This window comes from Typopeltis vanoorti, chromosome 12, assembly GCF_054136105.1.
Source record: "Typopeltis vanoorti isolate ZY-2024b chromosome 12, IOZ_Tvanoo_1.0, whole genome shotgun sequence".
In the NCBI taxonomy this organism is placed as follows: domain Eukaryota; kingdom Metazoa; phylum Arthropoda; class Arachnida; order Uropygi; family Thelyphonidae; genus Typopeltis; species Typopeltis vanoorti.
The window spans coordinates 37,114,920-37,141,233 of record NC_143560.1 but is presented as its reverse complement, the minus strand read 5'-3'; the positions used below and the strand labels follow the sequence as shown (position 1 = coordinate 37,141,233).

The 26,314-nt window shown below is 35.0% G+C and overlaps 2 protein-coding genes across 4 annotated transcripts in view; one reads left to right on the top strand and one right to left on the bottom strand.

Moving 5' to 3' along the window:
- The first annotated feature begins 5,940 nt into the window (after window positions 1–5,940).
- Window positions 5,941–26,314, top strand: part of LOC150100701 (sodium- and chloride-dependent glycine transporter 1-like) — a 285,409-nt gene continuing 265,035 nt past the window's right edge. Inside the window, exon 1 of the mRNA XM_090402061.1 lies at window positions 5,941–6,028. The gene's annotated coding sequence lies outside the window, so the exon portion shown is untranslated. The remainder of the gene's footprint in view (window positions 6,029–26,314) is intronic.
- LOC150100703 (uncharacterized) overlaps window positions 12,268–26,314 on the bottom strand; it is a 131,723-nt gene continuing 117,676 nt past the window's right edge. For all 3 annotated transcript variants that reach the window (XM_090402065.1, XM_090402064.1, XM_090402063.1), the window contains 7 exons: window positions 19,409–19,494; window positions 19,181–19,273; window positions 15,898–15,957; window positions 14,616–14,699; window positions 13,267–13,471; window positions 12,799–12,950; window positions 12,268–12,552 (listed from right to left, as the gene is read on the bottom strand). In XM_090402065.1, the coding sequence (XP_090258191.1) occupies window positions 12,919–12,950; window positions 13,267–13,471; window positions 14,616–14,699; window positions 15,898–15,957; window positions 19,181–19,273; window positions 19,409–19,494 (560 nt within the window). In that variant the 3' untranslated portion in view covers window positions 12,268–12,552; window positions 12,799–12,918. The remainder of the gene's footprint in view (window positions 12,553–12,798; window positions 12,951–13,266; window positions 13,472–14,615; window positions 14,700–15,897; window positions 15,958–19,180; window positions 19,274–19,408; window positions 19,495–26,314) is intronic.

Below are 26,314 nucleotides of genomic sequence, written 5' to 3'. Positions count from 1 at the left end.
TCTGTTGGTTAATTTTATTTACAATCATTCCTAAAGGAGACCAACAGATTCGTTTTCTCTGCTGTTTTAACTTGATCGATACCTATTGATGAAGGAATAATAATAACATTCATTTAATAAGGGAAAAAATAAACTCAAAATTAATATTCAGCATACGTTGATGATGCTTTTGTTTCATTTGCTATAATCTGATTGTGGAAAATTGAGAAAAAAACATAGTAGAAGCTATTAATTCGTATTCTAGTTTAAAATGACAAACTGGAACCATAACAGTCTCATCGAGATGCTAACAATGCCCAAATGTCATTACTTTTGTCAGTAAAAGCTTACATTCGTTCCACTTCAGTGGCGTTATGAGAGCATTAAAATGACTGGCAAGGGTTGCTTTTGTCCGGAGACAAAAAATAAACTGAATGATTTTCTTCTATCGTGTTTTGTCTATCAGTCATTGGTGAACTCTAATTATTCACAAAACTAGAAATTTGGCATCAATGAAACCCTTGCTCACCAACTCCATTTCGTTTGCTAGAATGAGAATTTATTTGACGAATACACCCTCTGTTCAAAAAGAAACCGAACTTTTCGAAAATAGAAGAAACTAGTGGGGCCACCTGTTGTAGCTTTTTGTTGTCGAAAGCGGCAACCTTCGTTAGTTTTGTGTCAACTGTTTATGACATTTGTTTCATTAGAAACAGAGTTATAGTGCTAAGAGTGACAGTGTGTTTTGACGAATGGTCGGAAAATGAGTTTCAAATAGAGAGTTGCTATTGACTTTTGTGTTAAAGTGGGTAAAAGTTTTACCGAAACGCATCAAATGCTTCAAAAAGCATACGGTGATGAATACTTATCCCGTACTCAAGTTTATGAGTGGTTTAAGTGATTTCAAAGTAGTCGCGAGATGCTTGAGGACGACGAAAAGCCGGGCCATCCAAAAACTTGACTGAATTGTAACTTCATCAAAGAAAACCCGAAATCGTCCGTGAGACTGATTGAAGATGAATTGTGGATTCTAAAATCAACTGTGCACAACACTTTGACCGAGAGTTTGGACCTTCGTAAATTGAATTCGCGATTTGTTCCCCACAAGTTGACCGACGACCAAAAAATGTATCAAATTGAACACTGCAAGGACCTCATTAACACCGCTCGTAAGGACTTAAACTTCCTTGAAACGATCGTTACTGGTGACAAAACGTGGTGTTTTGAGTATGCGCCCAAAACAAAGCGCCAGTGCTGAGTGGAGACCACCAGAAGAGGGGCATCCGAAAAAAAAAGTCGCTTGTTGAAGTCAAAAGTAAAGACAATGCTGATTTGTTTCTACGATTCCAAGGACATATCCACAAGAAGTCGTTCCGCCTGGCCAAACGGAAATTTTGAAGCGATTGTTAGCGAGAATTCGTCGCGTACGGCATGAATATCGTGAGGACGACCGTTCGTTAAAACAGACTGTCACTCTTGGCATTATAACTCGGCTTCTAATGAAACAAATGTCATAAACAGTTGACACAGCGCTAATGAAGGTTGATACAACAGGTGGCGCTACTAGTTTCTTCTATTTTCGAAAAGTTCGGTTTCTTTTTTGGACAAAGGGTGTATAATGGCATAATAACCGATCTTTCTCGAAATGCGCTTACAGTAAGTAATTTATTAGGACCATTAAGAACATATAAAATAAATAAAAATAAATCGGACAATTATTTCACAAATGTGTTTCCTGAAAGAGGACTTTTTCATATCCTAAGGAAATTCAACTTTTCTTCCTCTCCCGTTCAGATAGCTTTTCTCTTCCCTTTTCCTGTACTGAAGCAGTACATTTTAACAGTGTATACATAATTCTTTGGTTTTATGTCTCTATTACTTTTTTATTCAAACAGGTAAATCTGTCAAGTAACATATGCATTACGTTGGTCTCCGAAGAGCCTCAGTCGATATTGACAATGTTCTTTAATTGGAAGGACCTTGGTGCAAATCAGATCTCCTCTAGAAGAACTTTTATAAGGTTTTCCCCCCTCTCTCCTTCCCTCTTCATCTGTAGATAAGTTAACTAATCTTCTACCGGAGTAGTGAGGTTTTCATCTTAGAACTTGGGCTTTTCATCCCGTACAACAAGACAACTGGAACAAACGAACAGACGCAGTTAAGAGAGATAATATATTGCCCTCGTGTCCTTAGTCGCTTCTTCCGTAACTGCAGACAATTCAGATTCTGTAAACATGGAATGTTGGAGTTGTGTGACTATGGTATAACCACTGACCACATATTAAAAGAAAAAAAAAAGACACATTTTTATCACATTTCCTTTAACTGTGCAAAATTTTTGAAAAAGTCTTGTGAAACCTTTACAATATTTCAAGATGGTTCAGATCTGACTTCATTGAAAAAAAACAGGAACGCATAACGTGTGTTAATTAAAATTGATGTGAATAATACATGTAAGATATGTATTGTATGCAAAGGAACATTCATAAAACTTCTTCTACTAAGATTACTATTGAAAGAATGCATCCACCCATCCATCCATTCAAACACACGCACTACAAAATCGCTATGGTTCAGTAGTAGAATAATCTCAGCCACAAGACAATTCTATTGGCATTTCTTCATTTCAAACTACTGCTCTTTTTTTATGTCTTACTTAGACTGACGTAAGTTTCCGGCATTTCGGTCTCCTTCAAAATCTCCATTCCATCGATTTTGTCTTTGACATTTTTCTTTCGAATCTGTAATCCATCTTTCAACGACTCACATAATTTACATATTTCTTGCCGTGCAGATGTTCGTGTTTTTTTATTTATTTTTAGATAGCGGTATACTTCTTGTCGATCTCGACTTCTTTCCCTTGTCGACTAGCTGCGACTTGTGAGACCACAAATACCACACGGCTACATTTGTCAAAAAATTTTAAAGTAAGAGTACGGTTTTATTTCCATAGAGAAAGAGAGAGAGAGAGAGAGAGAGAGAGAGAGAGAAAGAGAGAGCGAGAGAGAGAGAGAGGATAAATCAACCGTCTTTCATTCATCCCATCTAAGAACTTATTAATGGAAAAAACGAACTACCCAAACGGCGCCACACTTCTTCATGTTCAAGAACTTCTGCATTTTTCTTTTTCTTTTTTTTTCCAAAGGAATACCCCTTCTTCTTCTTCCCCTAAAGTAAAGAACACGTTCCCAGTTTTAGTCATGTGCCTGAACACAGGTTTTAGTGTTTCCAATCCGATAAATAAAATTGCTTGAAAAGGTACATAAAAAACTAAATAAACAGAAACGAATAACACTTCAAATCGCAGTCTATTTCTAAAGCAAAATCTTATGGCTGCACAATCCACTCCATCATTTTCTTCTTATGAAAAGGAAGACACTAATTGCTGATGTATAAATGAAATACAGACTCTCATTACTTTATAACACAATCAATCACTCTACAGGGACTGGCCCACTATTGACGTTTTTTCTTTCTCTGATAGAACAACGTTCATGAAAACCCTTCTTAATAAAGAGAATAATCAATGATCATCTTTGTGTCCACGCGGTTTAAATGGCACCGATGTCAAGAAATATATATGGTGTGCAGTGAAGGAGAAGAAGAAAGGTTAACTAGGGCGATTTGTCTGATCATATTCAATTCAGTTCCCATGTCCTGATCAATTATTCTCCAAAAGATGAATTTTGCTGTTAGTTTATTAACAGAGAAAGACAGACAAGGAAATTTATAAGCAAGCTACCAATCTGACGTCGAGTCATTTTTTATTACTGGGATTTCCATCATCGATATACTGCCTAATTTTGCCTTTTTTGGAAGGTAACAACCACCAGCTGAGACCTCACAAGACACAAATTGGCCACAACCTACGTCATAAATTTTGCACGTAGTTACGTTACGTAGTTCATTAGACTGTAGTTACGGAACCAGCCTTTAGGTTTAACACATCTCTTCAAAGTTGGAACAAAGAATAACAGTTGGGAAGGGGGTAAAAAAGCTCACTTCTTGGTAATCCCATATCTGGAAACCAGTCATTATTGTTCGATCCATTCCTCGTCAATCACTGTTTTTGTTTCATTTTTGTTGGAAAGCTTATGTAACACTGTCTTTATATTAAAAGAATTTTATCCTTCATGAAAATTCTGTTGTAATTAGCATACTGCAAAAAAAAGTGTTTGTTTCTTATATAATTTGGGAGAAAGAGAGAGATCTACAAAAAAATAAACATTGTTTCTGACTAAATCTGTATTTAAAAGTTGAATTATATTATGGGAGGTGATTGCTATGTCATCATATCTATATTTTTAGAAAGAAGATGACAACATAGGTAATTAAAATATATTAATTATTATTGACTGTATTTCGCTAAAGTCAAACGGGAATCATCAGGGAACAATACACAGATAAAGATACATGAAAGAAGACACTGCGTAAGTTAGATTGAAATATGCAACAAAGTAAAGCCTAAAAAAATACGCCACCTACTGGATTGATTGAGCACTGTTAGCCGCTCAATTAATAGTTTAAGGATGTATGATTTTCCTTTTTTAGATGCATAAAAATTCGAGATGGTTTTATGAGGTAGCCCAATAGATGGCGTATTTTTTACACAGTTTAGACTTTTTTTAAATTAAGTTGCCTGCGTGCACGTATCTTTACCTGTGTATTATTCTCTGAAAATAATTGTAACACGTAAGAGCATATAAACCGCATAAAGTCCATTAATGATATTTCCCTAAAGTTAACTTAGAAATAAAATATTTAAATAACAGGGAAAATATTATCATTTTTTAATCGATCCAATTTTTTAGTTATTTATTTTTATTTTTATTTTATTTTGTAGCAGATCATTTGGCGTGAAAACGTGGGGAAAAAAAATTCATTTACTATGTTTTGGGCCGGGTGCCAAAACACCTCATTTCTGAGATGAATATCCTAGTTATTCATCATGAGATTCCATTAGTTCGAGTAACGTGCATATGCCTTGGGGCACTCGTTATGGAACATTTCCAAGAATAGTTATTTCTACATGTTTGTCATCTATTTTATGGCTACAGAAATGTTTCCAAAAGGCAAATATTTGCGTTTAGTGTCACTTTCTTATAGCCTGACTTCGTGTTACTGACCAGCTATTTTTAGAGCACTTTTTTTTAACAAAATCACAAAAACTTATCTAGTATTTTATCCTTGCAGCAGCGAAATGGCCGTTCCATACGCAAACATTAATATCTTCGTGAAATGAATTCTGTTAGAAGAATCGATTGCTTCAAAATTTCCGAAATGTACTTTTTTATTTCTTTTAAAACATTATGTATTCGGTAGAGAGCGCTGTAAATAATATTACTGTTGCAGACGATTTTACCGGAAAATGCAGAAATATTTGATTTTGAAGGTAAATGAAGTTTTATTTGTATTTAATTAATTGTGATATATGTATTATCATTCTTAATATGTAATAATCAGTAATATTTGCTTATTTATAAAATATAAAGAAATATTTTTAAAATATTACGATGTTGAATGTCGACAAGTCTTGAAAGTCAGATTGAAGTTAAACAAACATTCAGCTTACACTACAGTATGATGCAGTCATTTTGAATAACGTGGTACAGTATGTATGTATTTAAATAAATAGACGTTTAAAATGGTTCCAATTAAAATTCTCGATATTACAGCATTTGCAGTAGAATATTCCGTCTAGCTGTTTCCGTGTTCTTTTGAAATGATAATCGATGTCAGCCATTCAGTTCCATATGGTAATTATCCTTGATGTATTTTAGCGAAAGTGTACCAGACACGATATATTTTATTTCGTTTACGCAAGCAATCAGAAAGGTCGTTTTAACTTCTGCGAATTTCTGAATTCTGATGCGAACACTTAAAATTCGAAATGACAGTCGATCTGATAACTAGATCGACTGTCATTTTGCCTGGAGATGTAGGACGCCGTCTGCATATCAGTTTCAACATCCGTAATCGATTGCCGACAGATATAAATATGGTGCAACTAAATACAGTTTCAAAGACAATTTATCGAAATAGTTATCCGGTAAGTTAATTATTATAATCATTACGTTTTTTTTAAAGCAAGATTTCGATGTACTCAAAATAATAACAATTTAGGATTGTTAAATATGTATTCGTGATGAAACACCAATGTTTTCTTCAAAACAATTTTTTTCCAGTAATGGGAGTATATATTGCATTCAGAAAAAAAAGACTTTCCTGATCTTTACTTAAAACATTTCTTTAAAGCATTTTCTCAGTAACTTTGAGTCTGTCGGGAAGAATTAAGTAAAGGAAAAAGTTGATTTTGTAGCGAGGATTGCAATTACTTGCTGCACTTTTTGTGACAGATTAAGAAGAATGTGGAGAATGGGGATATACATGCCAGTTCGGATGCCCAAGGAATATCTTAACAAATCCATGGAGAAGCGTCCGTCTGATGGGGAGAGATATAAACGTATGTGCATGAGAAAGAGAGAGAGAGAGAGAGAGAGAGAAAGATACATTAATCGGTCTGAATGATTCATACTATGAGCCACACCATTAATGCAGGATTTGGAGAAAAAAGCACGGTACAAAGAAGTCATCTTTGTTTTTAGGCAATGTTCCAACAGAATTATTATCTGGGTGCAAAAAGAAGTCAAGATGAATCCACCTTCCGTGAACAACATTCGCAATGGATCAAAATGAAGAGTTGCTTTTCTGGCACGAAGCAATCTGATATTTACCTACATCATATATTTGTTGAAAACTGAACTCTTACAAATAGTAATTGAGGAGAAATTGCAAGAAATTGAAAACGGATACAACTAAGTACTAATACTTGGTTTGTTTTATTATTTATCACTGTCTTTAATGCATGTTATGCAAACCACAAGAAATGTTCAACATCCCACTTACCCTGCAAAACTGTGATCAGTTTTGCAGGGTAAGTGGGATGTTTATGATACTCTATTCTGTAAATGAATGTAATATTCTCACATTTGATATTGTATTATAAAACCCCTCAGGTGTTCCATACAGAGGAGGAAAGTGTTAAGTGACCTTTTCAAGACCTTAAAACCTTTCCTATTGGATTCTCTGAAGAGGTTCGACAAAGTTCCATATTAGGTATCCTGGGTTTTCAGATTATCTAATCCTTATCCAGCCCACGGAATAAGGATTATAACTTTTGGTAGGTGGGATTTACACAGAAAAATGCATGGAGAATGTGAGGGAAAATAATTTATTTTCTGGTAATTCAGATGTCGCCTAAAGTGAATTGCATTCATCTAGTTTCTTATTTTGCTGAGTTGAACAGTTTTCCCTCCCAAGGAGAAAAGTCTGCGATATGGAGGAGGTGTTGAATCTCATGTGACATCAATCCAATAATATTCTAAAACAAAAGTCTCATGCTACAATTAACAGAAGGGATCACAACGAAAAAGCGAATTCGAAACATGCCGTTTACAAACCTCATTTTAGCTTCAACGTGAAAGGCCATCTGTGCTTGGATGCTTACCCACATTCCTGACAGAATCCACAAGAGCTCTCTCTCTCTCTCTCTCTTTCCTTTCGTGTGCGCGCGCACACAAGCAAACAGCGCGTGTTGTATGTTGGGGAAAAAAGGAGGATTAGCATCGGTATAAGGCAATTTGTATCGGTGTGAGAGTTCATTGCCATCTGTGAGTGACGGTCATAAAAGAAGAACAAAAACGTGTACAAGCGAATTACAAGATAGTAATTAACAAATTAGCCGAAATTCCACATTACTCATTTTTTGCCGTAAATAATTAATGTACTTTCCCTTTTTACTTCTAGTTTTTATGTTATAACTTTTATTATTTTGTCGGTTTCTTTGTAATTCCAATGAAACAAATTCATTCTATTTTCATTTTTTTTTCTTTGCTAGAAACTGACATGTTTACAACAGGCTAACTTGTCTTATCGTAACCTTTTTATGTTTAATTTGAATGCTTCCAAAAATAATCAGTTTTTTTCTACTGTTATCAAACTTAAGCCGCATGCAGAAAGACAAATACACATCTCTGAACGTTTAAAAGTTCCCTACTACCACATCGCAATTGCAAATTTCGCTAATTAAAGTCCAAATGAGTTTAAATAAATATGATACTGATTTAGCTTCATATGTGCAAGTTCAGAAGGAAAAAGAACACAATACTACCAGTAATTTTTATAAAAACCAGTGTTAGATTAAAAAAGACAGTACTGAAAAGGATAGATACAACAGAGTTGAATGTGTCAGGAAAATAAAAATAATTTCCCATGCACTTTTTCATACTTAATAATGTATCAGAACTTTTCCTAAGATTCATTTGCCCTTATATGATCTTTTGTAAAAGATCAGCTGAAGGACCTACAGAAGACTCTCTTAAAATCCTGCGACAGTCTTTGGAATGTGAATGAAATGTTGTTTCAGAAAGGAAGAAGACGAAATTTCAGGTTGCTGGAGAACCCTCCGATTGTTAGTTGGCCGTTTCCATCATCATCATCGCCATCATTGGTTCAGCAACCTTCTCTGGCCCTGGCTTTGTTCAGAAGCTTCTTCCATCCTTCTAGTTGCCACGTTCCTCCAGATTTTCTCTTCAAGATCTTTAATACCATGGATCACTCCATCTTCTCATCTCAGTTTAGTTCTCTGATCTGTTTATTTTAATGCGCTTAATAATATCTAGTTAATTAAATAATCTACATAGTTCATGGCTATGTGTGTGTATACCTCTGCACACCATTTTCCTCTACTTCTCCAAAAATGCACCTGAGAACCTTTTTTCAAATAAACCTATAGCGATCGTTCATTTGTTATTAATGAAAGAACCATCCCCCACTTATTTTGAAAATTATCATTTGTGTTTTCCTGGAGTTCGCAGTTCTTGTAATCCGAACTTACAGTGTATGCGTTTTATCATGTGCAAATTGAGCGAAATTCTGGTATCCATTTTCGTGAACAATGTTTGCAGTAGTTGACTACATTTTTACAAATGCTCGTGTTCTTTATGAGTAACCAGAAAATGAAGCCTTTATCAAATATTTTAACTTCAGTTATACATCACCAGTTGCACCATTCATCTTTGTCTGGTGGCTTATAGGAAATCCTATTGAAACTTTTTCAGTACTGAAGAAAAACCAAGTTATAGCAGTCAAGGTGTCTTATTCAATTTTTAGAACTATATATATCGCGCCTTTAGCAGGATCGTTTCGAGTAAACAGACTTTATTCTATGAAAGCAAACAGGCATTTTGTTAGCCAAGATTAAATTTTCGAACGAAAATGGTTGCGAGCGTGGTGAAGATTGCGCGTGAAAAATGAAGAAAAGAAGCAAATGTGATTGTTTCGTGGTTATCTAAAGTGAGAACGATGGACATTTCTTTGGAAAAGTTTTATCGTGATTTAGATAGATGATACTGAATGAATGCAATGAAGACGTGGAGTTTATTATAATTTTTTGTCTTTGGTTTTTGATGAATGAAATGATCCTGTACCTACAATAAAAATGCTTGGTGAATAAATATGGTAGCAAATGCGATGATGAATATCTTTTCCACAGAAAATATTTGAAATGTCGCAGAATTTTAATCATGCAGTTTAGGATCTTTTCCTGTCCAGGAAATATATATATAAACGTTTTCTTTTCATATTTGGCCATGATTATTACACAATCAAAACTTCGGGATAAGGTTTTATAGAGAAAAAAAAAGCTTAAAAAAGAGAGAATGGAGCTAACCTTCTAGAATGGCCCTGTTCTCTATTATTTTATTATTATTATGATTTATTCACTCGTTTATTTATTTTATGAGCGTCTTTGGGGAAACTTAACACAATGAAATAGTGTGCAAGAGTAGTAAGGCTGCTTAAAAGTTTCGGATTGGTAAGAAAACATATCGTACGTAAACGGCTAAAAGCATTTATAACTTTTGTAACTGTCATCGTCATCATCGGGTTCGTTTACGAATTACGCCCAAATATAGATACGAGTTGGGTAACTTGTCTTTTCTATGCTTCTCAATTCATAGGTTTGTGTGGTTTGTGTTCTGCCGGTATTTTTTTACCTTCGTATAACGCTGGATAACTTCCTTTCAGTCAAGTCTCTTAAAATCAGTTTTATTTGCATACTAGTGCGTCTCTTTTCATGTTACAAATTTAAAGAAAAAAAGATGAGTTATCAAGAATACACAATAGATTTATCAATAAGTGCATCAGCTATTCGCTTCTTTCGTATTTTTATGCGATTTAAATCTGAAGAGAATAAAATTATATCTTATAAATGATAATATTTATGCTATCTCGATATCAGATTAAGATAAAAGCCTAGGGATGTACAATTCTGTATTCTTATCATTCTCAAACAACTCAGAGAATATTATCAAGGATATCAATTGATCTGAGAATTGGGAATAAAGTTGAGCGGATTAGTCATCCTTAACCGGTGCTATAAATTCCCATTGATCCGGATTTTATTTATTTATTTTTTTAATATTAGGTTATATTACATGTAAAGTGTAATACACATACCGGCTACTGAATTAGAAACTTTTTTATTTAATACTGTGTTGGTCCTCCTTTAGCCTGAGCATAGCACATATGCGGCGTGGCATAGATTCAAGGAGTATTGGATTACATGTACGTCTATAACATACCAGGCATTCACCAGACAGTCCTTTAACTGTCTCAGCTGAAGAGGACTTTACTTCCGGATCTGTTTTTCTAACATGTCCCCTATACATGTTCAAATGGGATTCAGATCCGGGATTTGTGGTGGTAAGGGAAAATGGTGGAAGTCGCTCTCATGGTCGCTGAACCACTGTTGAACAATTCTTGCGCGATCGACAGTAGCATTGTCGTCCATGAAACAACCGTCACCCGCTGGAAAAAAAATTCAACATTGCAGGATGGACTTGATTAGCAACAATGTTCAGATATTCCTTGGAGGACATACGACCTTCCAGCAATATCAGGGAATCCGTTCCTTGCCAACAGAACATGTCCCACATCATGAAACCACCTCTAGAATTTTGAGTCATGTTTACAAGGCAAGCTGGAGTCATTGCTTCTTGGGGCTCCCGCCAAAGTCTGTCTACCGTCGGTAAAGAACAAGGTTTACCGTGACTCGTCGAACCACATGACTTTTTTTCCGGTTTTGCAGTATCCAGTCATGGTGTTCCTAAAACCACTGTAGACGAATTATGCGATTTTTCGCAGAAATCACTGGTTTCCGTATAGGCATGCGACTGGCAATACCGATCCTCTTCAATTCCCTGCACATAGTTCGGTGAGATATGGGTTGGGAACAGTCTTCATTAAATGCTTGTCAATTGCTGCGCACAGGAAGTTCTGTTTGTCCGTATAAGCCACCTTTTCAGATGACGGCGATCTTGTTCCTGACAGACTGTCTTAGGAACACAGTTACGCCTCTTAGGTGTTTAATCAGTGGGAAAATAATCCACTGATTAAACACCCGGAATATCTCATCTTTTGAGAAACCAGTTAGCTCTCTGTTTTCAAAATCGTGGCTCCAGCCAGTTGGGTACCCACAATAAGCTCTTTATCGAACTCCTAAATATCATTTGTTTTTCCCATTGTGATCAACATTTTTGACCATTACTGAACAGCAGTTATTCTTAAATAGTTGCCTAGAACACGTGGTAATGCACTTAACGAACGAACGTAATGTTGCTTATACGTTTACGTACATGTGCAGAAAGTTTCTAATTCATTGGCCGGTACGTGTAGATATAAAATGAAAGAAATCCTTTAACACTTTTTAATTCCACAAAAAATAACAATAATTCTTTCATCCCTTTTTGGAAATCAGTAGGCGGCTGGTTTCCATTTCTCACAGGCTCCGAGGTTACGTGTTTTTCCAAGGTGTGTTTAGCATACCTTAAGATCGCTTATGAATGTTTGTGTCCTTATCCTAACTTAGTTTTATGTACTCGTTTAAATTCTGTGGTCGGTCTTGCTAAGTTACCGAATCCGATATCAACTAACTCTGGAATCGGCTGAAAAAAGTTTCCGATGCTGAAAACAATTTAGCTGAAAAGAAAAGAAAAAAAAAACTCCTCTGACGGGATTAGATTCGACTCCCAACTCTTTTTCTAAACCCCTTCCATCCCACGTAGCTACGCAGGCTCCTTAAATGAAAGAGATATGCAGAGATAATTAATTATTAAGAAGATTTTTGTTATAACAACATATAAAACATTAAAGAATTTTTTTCATTTCATTATAATTTATTTTGATCCCATAAACAACAACGACTTGGGGTAAAAGAGGTAAGAAATTCCATTTGTTCTTCCCAAAAAATTCATCGTAAATTCTTCATTTCCTTGCCCAAGCACTTCCGTTGTGTTAAAATGTGTACAGTGTTAGTTCCACTTTCTTTCTCTCCTGCAGAATACTCGTTCATCTCATTAGGAAAGAGAGGAGAAGAGAAAAATGCAGAGTTTCTAAGTGATTCCTGCCTTGCTTGCCGAAAGAGAAGGTATTGGACACAAGAGGTAGCAAGCCATCAGGATTAGTACACCGTCCTCATCTCTCGCAAGTCCGATGGATATAGGAGGTGATTTCCTGAAAGAATTAAACGAATTATTTCACTGGAGGGAAATCTGTTTATATTATTGGGGAGTAGAATATCTAATGATCTTTCTTGTTTTACATTAATGAAGTATTAATAGAATTTCTCTCTCTCTCTCTCTCTCTCTCATATGAATTATAATTCCATTTTGAACCGGAAATTACCACTATACTTGTGCTCCTTATTTTCTAAACTACATTTAATTTATTTATTGGTTTTTATTCGGAGTGAAGACTTGCCTTAATGATGTACGCTGCAGATAGAAGGAACATATGTAAAGAAAAGACACGGATCATAATTCAACTTTGACGCTCTGCGTCTCTCGAAGGTTTATTCCATCCTACTTGAAGTAGCGAACCCTAGTCATTAGTCTTCAGATTTGGATCGGGATCTGCAATAAAGAATAATGTTCAGTAAATTACGAAACGAATCACTTTCCTTGGCGTCGTATAATTAAATTCACAACATTCAGCATATCCAAACTGTTAAATTTAACATCAAGTCGAGAAACTTAAATGGGCTTTGAGACATTTGAAATTTTCGAGGAAAAGCATTGTGTAATAAGTGCTAATTACTCTTATATTTTCACTACAGTAACAAAAGAAGAAATGGAGTAGAAATCGTGGTTTCTAATTCTTCAAATAATCTGCAGGATGTTGGGATTGGAAATGAAAAATCATTTTTAAAGTTTGAAGTTTTTATCTTACCTACTAATGTTCCGCTGGAATTTGTTTTAATCAACTCGTGTTCATCAGACGCGCCGTTTAATTTCTGCGAAGGTCGCACTCCAGGAGTAAAAGTGGGAACAGTTAAATATTTATTACAACGATTCTCTTCTTGAGTGGCACCATTGTCGGGATTCAAAGATGTCAGCACTTGAAATGAAGGCCAATTAAACCGTGCTATGCGATCCTACAGTTAAATGAAAACATGCTGTTAAACACTTTCAGTTCACTTTTTTTTAATGTTTACTTACGAATAGCTTGTGTCAAGACACACAATTTAATTTTACATTGTTGTTAGACGTCATCTAAAAAAAAAGCTCAGGTAGCCGGAAAATTTTAATGAATTTAGCAGAGGCTATCCATTGCGCCAGCTACCGGGAAAAATTGCAAACAACAAAAGCAATATTTAATGAAGTATTATTGTAACTATTTGACAAAGTACGAACAGGAAATTTGCTTTGACTGCTAAAGGAATCGAATGTAGTTTTCATGTTTGTGACAAAATTGTAAATGAACATTCCTTAGGTCAACGAAATAGCCGGTCTATTAATCAAACTGTTGAAGTACTTTTTTTGTTCCTTGACGAGAATAAAATCCCTTGACAAGTAAAATTAATTACATCCCAACGCTTTCTAATAACCCGAACTTTCATTATTATACTTATCACACTGAATTGCAAAATAACATGCAAATCTAGATTAGTGGGATATTTTTAGCTCGCTGCCATTATGGTATTTTATTTTGAACAGTGGATTTTTTTTTTCTTTCTTTACATTCCTGCTTGAAGCTTAATTAATTGGATAATAAATTACCTCCTATCAAAAAATCGAGTGTAATGACATTGCATTTTCTTAAAATTCTTAAATCGTACGTTCTTACGCAGGCGCAGAAACACAAAAGGTATAAATAGTGGTTGTTGACAATATCGGAATTTGAAGTCGAGTAAAAAAACTGAAGGCTCTCTGAAGTGTTATAGCACGTCATATTTTCGTTATGGGAGGGTGGGCCATCATCACCGCTCTCGAAATATATATATATATAATAAACACATGAATATAATTCATGTATAGTTAAGGATAAAAACAGAATTTCAATTATTGAAAGGTTTGTTTATTAAAATGAATCACAACAGATAGTTTAAAGTGAATATTAGATACTGTGTCCATATACCATTTGACAAACAGTTTTGTCTGCTGTGAACACTAATCAGGCCTTTCTATTGTTATTAATCTGACTGGCCTGCTGTAAAATATCACATGACTGAATTCAGAGGTATTCAAATTAAGGAAGCGGAACGAGATCAATTTCCGTGTAATAGGGAATATGCTCACCTCAGCGTGTATGCAGTCTTCTGGTCTTCCTCTGCCTGCTACATATTCTTGATATTGGGATATGACACAGAGTAAACAATACACCTGGAAAAGATCGCTAATAATTTAATGAAATTCAAATTAAATAATTTACTTTTCTAAGACATAATTCCGAAAACTAAGGTGATTTAAAACTCCCGAAAATTAAATAATGAAAATTAATTTTGTTCCTGAGAACAATGAAAAAAAATGCAAGTTTTAAGTATAGCAAATTGTATTTGATATTAGGCTTAATATGTGATCTTAAATATTTGTCATTTAACACGTGAAATTCTCATAAGTAAGTATTTTAAAGTACAATATAAGAAATCCTTGTCTTACTTCCTGGTAATTACTACCATCATTTATGCAAATACATGAATAAATGTTTAATTGCCAAAATCGTATTTGACTAAAATGGGTAAATTCTTCGTACAAACATATTAATCGAAAGTTTATTAGCGCCCTCTATTGAAATCTTCAACCAAACGATGAAAAATTTAATCTACTTATTTTGTGATAGATTTCCATGCCAACCACCATCTCGTATTATGTAAAAAGAAAGTTTGTGAAATGTTCAGAAATTACCTGTCTGTCGGGTGTGTGTGTGTGTGTAATTAGGATAAATCGAGAAATCTGAAATCGCTATTACATATTTCTTCCCTCAGAGGGAAATAAAAAATTAAGTTTGCCTACCGTCAAAATGCAATAACCATTTTAAAGATATTCACACGGCCAACACTAGAACGAAATGTATTTCATAAACTTCAGTCTTTTTTTTAATATTTTATTGCATTTGAAATATAACTATTTCGGAAACATTTTAATGAGATGCTATTAAACTATTCCTAAAAGTAAAGATAAGGCAAGCGCAAGCGAGAATGGGTATGGAACGTATGCTATTTATTTTTTTTATGAACATATTGATAATTATTGACAGCAATAAGGTCGAATTCTATGATTAAAAATTATTCCTCATGTACCGGAAGTATCCAGTCATTAAATAGAAATATTTAGCTTGCGGGAAGATAAACTCCTTGAAAATAAAGATGGTCAATTTAGTCTTCCAGGTTTGAATCGGAATTACAAACTGTATAATCTTAGTAATTAACTTCCTAAATGTTATAAAAATAAACTTAATTGAAGTCAGATGGAGAATATTAATAACATTTTAATTAGCTTTCTTATCAGACTAATTCAATAAACTTGGTCACCTTTTCACATTCATACAGTCTTGCATTTAATCTGATTAACTGATACTTACATTCAGAGTGCAGATAGCAAAATCAGCAAGGAAGAGAACTCCGAGTACTGGTTCAGAATTCTTTGAAAGAGAACCATGTATGAATTATTATTAACACTAGAATAACATCGAAACATCATTAAGAAGATTACACAGTTCATTTGTTTACATAAAATCATTTCATATTACATTTGAGATCCAGCTATCTTTTAGGAATATCATTAAACAAAAAAAGTAATGGAATATTCTTCTTCTTCGATTGGCTTAAGAGCAAAAGTGTTATTACTGGTAGCAGACAAGTACCTCCTTAAGTTTGAAGTGTGTTAGAGAGGATTTGACAACATGAATTGCATTTTATGAAATAATATATTTTTAAAGATGGTATAGGTTGCATACCACATATTTCTATTTGACCCGAGAGATCTACTTTGGTGATTTTTTTTTATCTTTTATGATGCGAAAACAGAATCTCAAGATTACATCAATAATCGTTCTCGCTATAAGGAAGCTATTTAAAGAGAGCGAGTAACCAAAAAAGGGTTGAGTTCAACATTCTCTGTAATGGCAAATTTCTAAAGAGAGAGAGAGAGAGAGAGAGAGAGAGATTGGATTTCCTCTAATGTACATTGAGTTCTGTGTCAGTAAAGAGATGATAAATGACGATTCTCTCTCTCTCTCTGCTAACCCCCAGATATATTTCATGTAGCAATATCGCAACGCATTGCAGTGAAATACTTCAAAGCTTTGAACTGAAGTTGTCAACAGTTACGAAGTAAAGCTAACATTCTGTGTAATGAGTGCTGCAACTAGATTCGTGTTACATTTGCAATAAATAACGTCGTCTTTCATGAAAAAGAAATCCCTTGAACATTTCTTAAGCATAAAAGTAGCGGACAGTTTTCAATGTTAATTTGACATTTCCTCTTTCATCGAGAATGTATATTATCGAAAAGGGACGCTTACATTCTTATCACAAAATCCTATTGCATCCGGTCTCCGCATTAACAACTTCCTTTCAGTACTTGGTATTTATGGCCCTCTTCAGAAAAGAGCTCAAAATGGAGGCTCATTTTATTTAGAAATAGGTTTAAAAAAACAAACTCCCTCTGCAAATACATCGCTAACATTTACTTGGATTACAAGAACATAAAACCATCTTGATGTCTTAACTTAGAAAGGGGTCGCTCACCTATTGACAACTTTTGCGAATATTTGAAATTTAAAATGCTTTTGCGCATGCTCTAGTAATGTTTGACTTCGAATAAAATTTCATGAGCTATTAAGACTTCTCAGATGTGGGTCCGTTCTTAGATAGTAGAGTCAGCTATGAGTATTATAGCAAACTTGGCATTATCATGATTCATAAAATTTGCATTTTGTTTTCTTTCCTAGAGCGAGTGGTCATATTGTTAACAGGATGTCAATGTCTTTTTCTTATTTTACTGTTTTTAGAACCATCATTTGATATCTTTGCACTTTTATGGCAACTCTTCAATTTCTAAAACGTTAGACCGTTCAGAGGAATGACCATTATAGGCTCGATTCTCGTCGCAGAGGAAAAACTGTTTGTGGGCTTCTTTTTTTTTTTATCAATCTTTAACGCAAATAGTTTCTTTTTTTTTCTCGTAGAAATTCGGAAAGTTTCCATACCACTCTGAAAAATCTCAGAAATCCGGATAAAATTAACGTAGAGCCCACCGTATTAGAAAGTAATGCCAGTAAGGGATTAGAATTAGGAAACAGATCGGGACAGTTGCTGTTCATACTCTCTCTCTCTCTCTCTCTCTCTCTCTCTCTCTCTCTCTCTCTCTCTCTCTCTCTCTCTCTCTCTCTCCTCTCGAAATTTTAGAAATCGTTGGTAGCCATCAGCTCATCTACTGGTGAACACTAGAGATGATGGAGTCTAGCTACTTACGATTTGAAATTTTTTTAAAAGTTATTTGAAGTCATAAACAGTTAGTTGGGGGCTACTCCGTTTGTAAAATATAAAGCATTATAGCATTTGTTTTATTCGTACCATATCAGTTTTTCAACTAATGTTGAAAACGTAGCACGAAAGTCGTTGCATGAAGAGATACAAAGCTACTCTTCATGAACATTATAACCATCATTTCAGTTAGTCGAGAAAAGAGATCCAAATATATCTTATGAATTCAGCAATATGTTTATATATGGTGCCCAAAATTCATGCAAGATTTAAATTTAGCGCCATTTGTGCGGTAAAGTGTTTGCCAACGAGAAAAAAAAAGACAGCGTGACAGCTGACAGTTCAGGGTTATTAAAAATGACCACACACACCGAAGAGAGTTCCTTGAATGGATTATGGAACAACAACAAGTGGATGCTTATTTTTCGAACAAAATCATCTTCAGCGATGAGGCTCATTTTCATCTTGATGGCTTCGTTAATCGACAAAATTGTCGCATTTGGGGTTCAGAAAATCCACGAGTGATTGTTGAGAAACAAATGCATCCACAACGTGTCACTGTTTGGTGCGGATTTTGGGCTGGAGGCATCATCGGTCCATTCTTCTTCGAAAATGCGGCTGATAAGGCAATAACAGTTAATGTTGCTCGCTATCGGGACATGATAATCCAGTTTTTGTGCCTAAATTGCAAGATATGGATGTGGACAACATGTGGTTTCAACAAGACGGTGCCACATACCATACAGCCCGAGAAACAATTCAATTACTGCATGAGTCATTTCCTGGTCGTGTAATTTTCCGTTTTGGTGATGAGAATTGGCCGCCCTGATCATGTGACTTAACACCGTTGGACGTTTTTCTTTGGGGTTTTTTGAAGTCTAAGGTTTATGCCAACAAGCCCACGCCTTGAAGGAGGAAACTGAGCGCTGTATCAACGAAATTCAGCCACATTTATGCAAAACGGTCATGGAAAATTTCGACAAAAGAGTGCGTATGTGCCAGCAAAGCCGTGGAGGCCATTTACCCGATATGCTATTCCATGCATAACCCTATACTGTATACTTTATGAATCAATAAGAAATTACAATTTTTAATTAAAAACCTGTGCTTTCTATCAAAATGACTTCTTGCGTGAATTTTGGGACACCCTGTAGTTACATCATTAATAAACCTTTAAACAGTATCCTTTAAAATAGCTTTATTTAAAAATCTTTCGTAATTTTATTAGATGATGGCAATTTACTTGATCCAGCTCATAATAGTTGCTAGGATGCTATCGCAATTTAATGCTATTTCGAGAGATCATAAGAGCTAATGAAACTATAGAAAAGTTCATACTATGGCTGCATTTAAGTTAAAACACGTTTCAGTACTCACTACATCTGATATGAGATAAAGAGACAGGAAGACGTCCACTAGTGTTGTAGTCGCGAGAGATATAATCCATGGTATGAGTAGTCGGGGATTGTCCTAAAAATAAAAACAAAACGAATTGCCTTTTTTGGGAGATTTTTTAAAATAATGCTAAGTAGACTTGAATATACCAATATAGGTGCAAACATTAAAATATAAAAGGCTTACTTAAAGGCAAGCCCATCTACTTACCGCACACAATCCCACGAGAAGAAGGGCAGAAGACATCACACACAGGCCAGAAAGTATTAAGGCTATGAGGCCAAAGGCAAGTAGAACTGAAAGATACATAAAGGCCAATTAATATTTGTTTATATCTATTTATATAATAACGATACCAGTATTATGGTGATAGGAAGAAAGAATCACAGCATAAACAAATACGAGGGTAGTCTGAAATGTTCTCCGCCTCGACCATAGATGGCAACAGTATCGCAAGATTTTTGTTCTAAGTTGATACATCTGTCATAAGCATGCATGTAGAATTGCAAGTCATTCTATCATGTGGTTTGTTTTTTACAGCTGTCTGAAGCAAAAGTGTTGTCTGTATCCCTTGAAATGGATACAATTGAGTATAGTGCGGTTATAAAATTCCTTGTAAAGAAGGTTTAATGGCAAGAGAAATTCATTCGAAGTTCATAAATGTTTATGGGCACTCTTCTCCTTCGTTTTCGACAATTAAGAAATGGGCTGCTGAGTTTAAATGTGGCTGTACCAGCCTTGAAGATAATCCACGTGAAGGACCTCCAAAAAGTGTAACAACACCAGAAATCATTGATCAAGTGCCCAATATGGTATTGGATGACCTTCGAGTCAAAGTGCGTGAAATTTCTGAGGATATAGACATTTCAAAAGAACGTGTAGGATAAATTTTGCATGAAGAATTGCAAATGAAAAAATTTAGCGCAAGATGGCTGTCACGTTTTCTCACTGCAGATCAAAAACTCACTCGCACGAAAATCTCTGAACAGTGCTTGGAGCGTTTTGACAAGAATAAAACTGATTTTGTGCGTTGATTTATTACTATGGATGAGACTTGGATTCACCATTACGCACCAGAATCCAAACAGCAGTGAAAACAGTGAATAGAAGACGGCTGTTCAGCCAAAGAAGACAAAGTCGGTTCCATCAGCAGGAAAGGTCATGGCATCGGTGTTTTGGGATGCTAAAGGCATTTTGTTTATTAATTATCTTGAAAAGGGTAAAACAATAACCGGGAAATATTATTCCGATCTTTTAACCAGACTAGACGAAAACATTCGCGAGAAAAGACCCGGTTTGCAGAAGGAAAAAAAATCATCTTTCATCAGGACAATGCACCTCCCACGAAGGTGTTTTGGCAAATGGGAAAATTAAGGGATCTGCACTATGAATTGTTGGAACATCCACCCTATTCCCCAGATTTGGTTCCCTCTGACTTGTATTTCTTCCCCAAACTAAACTCTTCCTCGCTGGTCAGCGTTTTTCTTCGAATCAATAGGTGATTGCAGCTGTAGAGGGGTATTTTGCAGATCTTACCGAGAACCACTATAGGGATGGGATAATGGCATTGGAGCATCGCTGGAATAAATGTATTAGTCTGAAGGGAGATTATGTTGAACTATAAAAATAATTTTGAAAAATATAAATTCGTTTTTTCATTGTTAGGCCGAGAACATTTCAGACCACCCTTATACATCATACACTATGGTAAGAAACAGGGAACGATGTATTATCTAAGAAAACAATGCATGATAAGGAAGAAGCAATCATGATTGTGTCCAGTCTAATACATTTCCGTGTTAATTTTGCAAGCGCAAGACTGTGCTGCCACTGAATAAGTTTCAGAAATTCTAATTCCACATGTTTCCATTTATTAAGCGTAGAATTAAATATGCCGGAAGGAAGATTACCGAGGAGTGTAATTAATTATGGACCGCAATGATTAATCCATGCAAAGCGCCAATGTTGTGCTTCGAACTAACGTGTTGTCTTCCTACTAAGGTGCAGCAGACATATGAAGTGAATGACTTAAACACGGAATGGTGATTCGCCTTGTTCTGGTATCTGTTAATGGGTGCTTGTTAAAAAAAGAATTGCATTGCTTTATAATTTGATATAAGGGATGAAGCGACTCTGTGATGTAGGATGGAAGTCGAAAATAAATATTCATTTCTTAAACTTCCAGCATGTTCGTCTAGCAGTCATGCAAAAGGAAACGTACATTCACCGAGTTTCAAAATTACGATCGAAGATTTTGCTGCAAGTTTCCTATTTTTGGATGCCACCATGAGGTGGCGCTTGAAATTCTCAGTGCTAATAATTTGTGCATTTTATTTAATTTTTACTCTTTATTTAGTTTAATAAAAGTATTAATTACAGAGATGGGGCGCGGTTATAAGGTTTCATGTTTTAAAACCAAAAATTCGGAAGTTTTAAAATTAGTTTTTTTATGGCGATGTCTTTTAAATTACTCTTGTTAGTGTTGTGAAAAAAAACAACAACTCAGAAATTCGAATGCTTGACTGCGCAACACAGAAAACTCGACGGTAAAACGCACACTGTAATAATAACAAAAAGTAACTGATGTTTTTTCTGTTTTTTCAATCAATCGCAGTTGGGTTTGGTATAGTAAAAATCCCATTTTCCCATGTGCTTTAGTTTCATTGACCTCGCATAATAATAATAATGAAATAGTATTATATACATGAAACAGCGGAAATTATCAGCCATATGCTAATCACAAATCTTTTATAGAAAGGAATTGCCCTACCGATGGTGATGAAGGAGAGAGAGAGAGAGAGAGAGAGAGAGAGAGAGAGGGAGGGAGGGAAGGAGGGCTATCATTCCAAGAAGCTAGAAGGGAAGAAAAAAGATTTGTCGATCGTCCTCCCTCTGGCAGAAATGAAAATGCATTAAAGGAATAGTTTATTCCTTTTTGAAATTTATAATTTCAAAATCATTTTTATTTGCAACATAATCTCCCTTAAGACTAATACATTTATTCAAGCGATGCATCAGCACCATTATCCCGTCCCTATTCTCAGTAAGATCCGCAAAATACCCCTCTACAGCTGCAATCACCTCTTGATGCGAAGAAAAACGCTGACCAGCGAGGAAGAGTTTTAGTTTTGGGGAGAAATACAAGTCAGAGGGAGCCAAATCTGGGGAATAGGGTGGATGTTTCAACAATTCATAGTGCAGATCCCTTAATTTTCCCATTACCAAAACATCTTTGTGGGCAGGGCATTGTCCTGATGAAAGATGATTTTTTTCTTCTGCAAACCGGGTCTTTTCTCACGAATGTTTTCTCTAGTCTGGTTAAAAGATCGGAATAATATTTCCCGGTTATTGTTTTACCCTTTTCAAGATAATTAATAAACAAAATGCCTTTAGCATCCCAAAACACCGATGCCATGACCTTTCATGCTGATGGAACCGACTTTGTCTTCTTTGGCTGAACAACCGTCTTCTGTTCACTGTTTTCACTGCTGTTTGGATTCTGGTGCGTAATGGTGAATCCAAGTCTCATCCATAGTAATAAATCAATGCACAAAATCAGTTTTATTCTTGTCAAAACGCTCCAAGCACTGATCAGAGATTTTCATCAGAGTGCGTTTTTGATCTGCAGTGAGCAAACGCGACAGCCATCTTGCGCTAAACTTTTTCATTTGCAATTCTTCATGCAAAATTTATCTTAGACGTTCTTTTGAGATGCCTATATCCTCAGCAATTTCATTCACTTTGATTTGAAGGTCATCCAATACCATATCGTGCACTTGATCAATGATTTCTGGTGTTGTTACCCTTATTGGATGTCCTTCACGTGGATCATCTTCAAGGCTGGTACGGCCATGTTTAAACTCGGCAGGCCATTTCTTAATTGTCGAAAACGAAGGAGAAGAGTTCTCATAAACTTTTATGAACTTGTAATGAATTTCTTTTGGCTTTAAATCTTCTTTTACAAAGAATTTTTTAACTGCACGATATTCAATTTTATCCATTTCAAGGGATACAGACAATACATTTGCTTCAGACAGTTGTATAAAACAAACTACTTGATAGAATGACTTGCAACTGTACATAGATACTTATGACAGATATACCAACTTAAAAAAAAAAATCTTGCCGATAGTGTTGCCATCTATGGTCGAGGCCGAGAACTTTTCAGACCACCCTCGTAAAAGTGGTGCCTAAAGCAAATGCATATGTTGTCCCTAGCGTTTGTCATGTATATAATGACACTGTTCTATATGTATCGATAATTAAAATTTTTCTTTCTTTTCTCCTCGTTTCTATGTTCTCCCCTAATCTAAGCGTATTGCTTAGTGTATAATAACATATTTTCGTTTTCAAATCTCATTCTAGAAAGTACTTCACATTATTTCATAAACTTTTAGAATTCGTAGAGAAATTACTTTAAATTGATGTACAATTTCATCCAGAACATATATTTTTAATAAAATGTTGTACTACATCAAAGAAATTGCTAGTCGACTTTTTTTTCGTGAATTCTACCACGAAAAGTTGTAAACCTATATTACAATAGCACTTGGATGAGTTGTTAGATAATCGTAGAAAGAACCCACTTTTGAGACAAAACATGGAATTTTTCAGGTCACCTCAAACCACCGATAAGCAGGACGATGGCTTTACACTGAACAGTGAAATATACTTATTATTTAAAGAATGCGTAAACACTCATCCATTTTATGGATGTCTTTAGGTGATTCGAATGCCCCACTGAGATTGGAACCCATTGCCTATTGGTTATATAATGGAGATTTTATCCACTAGGCCAACTAGGTTGGTGGATGTAACGCAGATCACTTTATGGTGTGTATTGTAGACAGTTTAATTTATTGTAATTCATACATAAAATTGGTTTTGTTTCGATTCGCTTTGCTTAATTTTGTTCTTCAACTTAAACCAAAATGGAATGTTTCAGTACTTTTTTTTTTGTAAGAATAATAAATCCCAAATATTATTAACCTCTGTTTAGCCAGATCGATATTGTTATATATGCGTAGTAGAAAGACAAATTGCACCTAATTGCTGTTTTGCGAAATTTTTTTGTGAAAATATTTGGAATAAATGATATTAGACAACCATAAAAAGGTTCTTTTAGTAATCACATTTTTGTATAGCAAATAATTTATTATCACCCAAATTGAACTAGAGTCGTTTTTTCCATATTTATTTGTATTTTTCAATTTAAAAAAAAAATTATCAATCAATCAGTTTATTCTAATCATGCACCCTACACCACTAACGATATACAGTCACGCATGCCATTGCATTAACCACGGCTGTGTCGCTGTTCCGAAATCACACCCGTAACACATGCTAAATACCTCGGTCTCCACATAGATCTTAAATGGACTAAACATATAGAATACTTAGCAAACTACATTGATGCAAAAGACATGATGCCAACTAATGTAAAAACCCTGAGATATCAAGGAATTTGGGAAAAAATACTGAGTTACGGTAAAACTGTCTACACAAATACAGCAAACAGTCACTTATCAAATTTAGAAAAACTCCACCAAAGAATTGTTTCGACGGTGCATTGGAGACCTAGTACACACGGGGAATTAACCGATCCCTTCATGGCAAAACACTAAATCTTGAGTATAAAGAATCTAACACGGTAGGTAGGTTCTGTCATTGAGACACTATTTCAACTTTTCAGCTTACCGTAACAACAGAAATATGTATCGCATAACACGACCAGCCATAACCCTCTACCTCTAAAGAGCAGTAAAACATGAACTGTGAAAGTTGACATTCATATAAAATCATAGCAAGCACAGCAACAAACAAAAGCTAACAGCAGCAACAAAATTTATGTAAATCGTTAATCCCACTGTTTGTCTTCAGAAAAACTAACCCGAGGCTTCGAAGTCAGTTGAATTACTCTTCCTCACAGCTTTCACTACTAATGTAACGAAAGAATGAGGAGGCATACCCAAATCACTTAATAAATTTACTATTACCTTTCTTTTCCTTTACTTTATCCTATGCATAATTTAAACACACACACACACCACATTAAATGTCATTTTAAAAAATCACGTAATATACAATATACATTATATACTATTTTATACCTTTAGATCGTACTTTGCTGTTAACATCATGCAATTACAAGATATAACTCACGTGGTAGCACACTATCTTTATGTGTTTGCAACATGATATTTTAAACAGTATGTTCTAATTTTCATATGTTAGCTGGAACAGCTAACAAAATATCAACGGACATCAAATCTGTACCAACTAAAATACAGATATTTTAACTACTAATATAGGTAATAAAAAGCTTTGTCATCGATCGTAAAAAATCACTATTATTGATAATATTTGACTACTATATCTTAAGACATTTCTGATTAATTTCCTTAATTACTAATTAAATTAAATAAATGAATCAGGAATCAGATTCAGAGTAATCATTGCAGAAAATGGATCAGCACTTCAGGGTCTTTGTAAAAGACTTGCAAAGATTAATACATAAATTACTTATGGTTATTATTTTATATTTCCTGTAAGGTGTCTTATTCAACTGCAACCGTAAATTCTTAATTATTATTATTATTATTAAGAAAGACCTCCAGGGAGTCAGAGACTCGTCGAGGGAGGCCACATACTACACACACCAGCTATTATACTTATTCTTGAATTAATTCACACTGCTTGCACTCACAACATCCAATGGCAATCCATTCCAATCACGCACCACCCTCTGAGAGAAAAATCTAACCCTCAACCCTTCTTGGCGGCCTTCATTCTCAGCTTCCAAGTACCTCTCATTCTTTTCCCACCCTCCATAAATTGAAAAATTCCATCAATTGAAATCTTGTATGATCCTTTCAGAAGTTTGTAAATCTCAATCATATCATCTCTCTTTTTCCTGTTTGCTAGTGTCTGTAGTCTACAAATTCTCAATCTGTCTTCATAATCAGTATTCTACAATCCTGATCTCATTTTTAACACTCTCCTTTGTACTCTCTCCAATATATCAGAATCGCAACGAAACCAGGAGACCAGACCTGCGCACAATAGTCCAAGTGAGGTCTTATCAAGGCCTTGTAAAGAGGAAAAATAACATCCTTA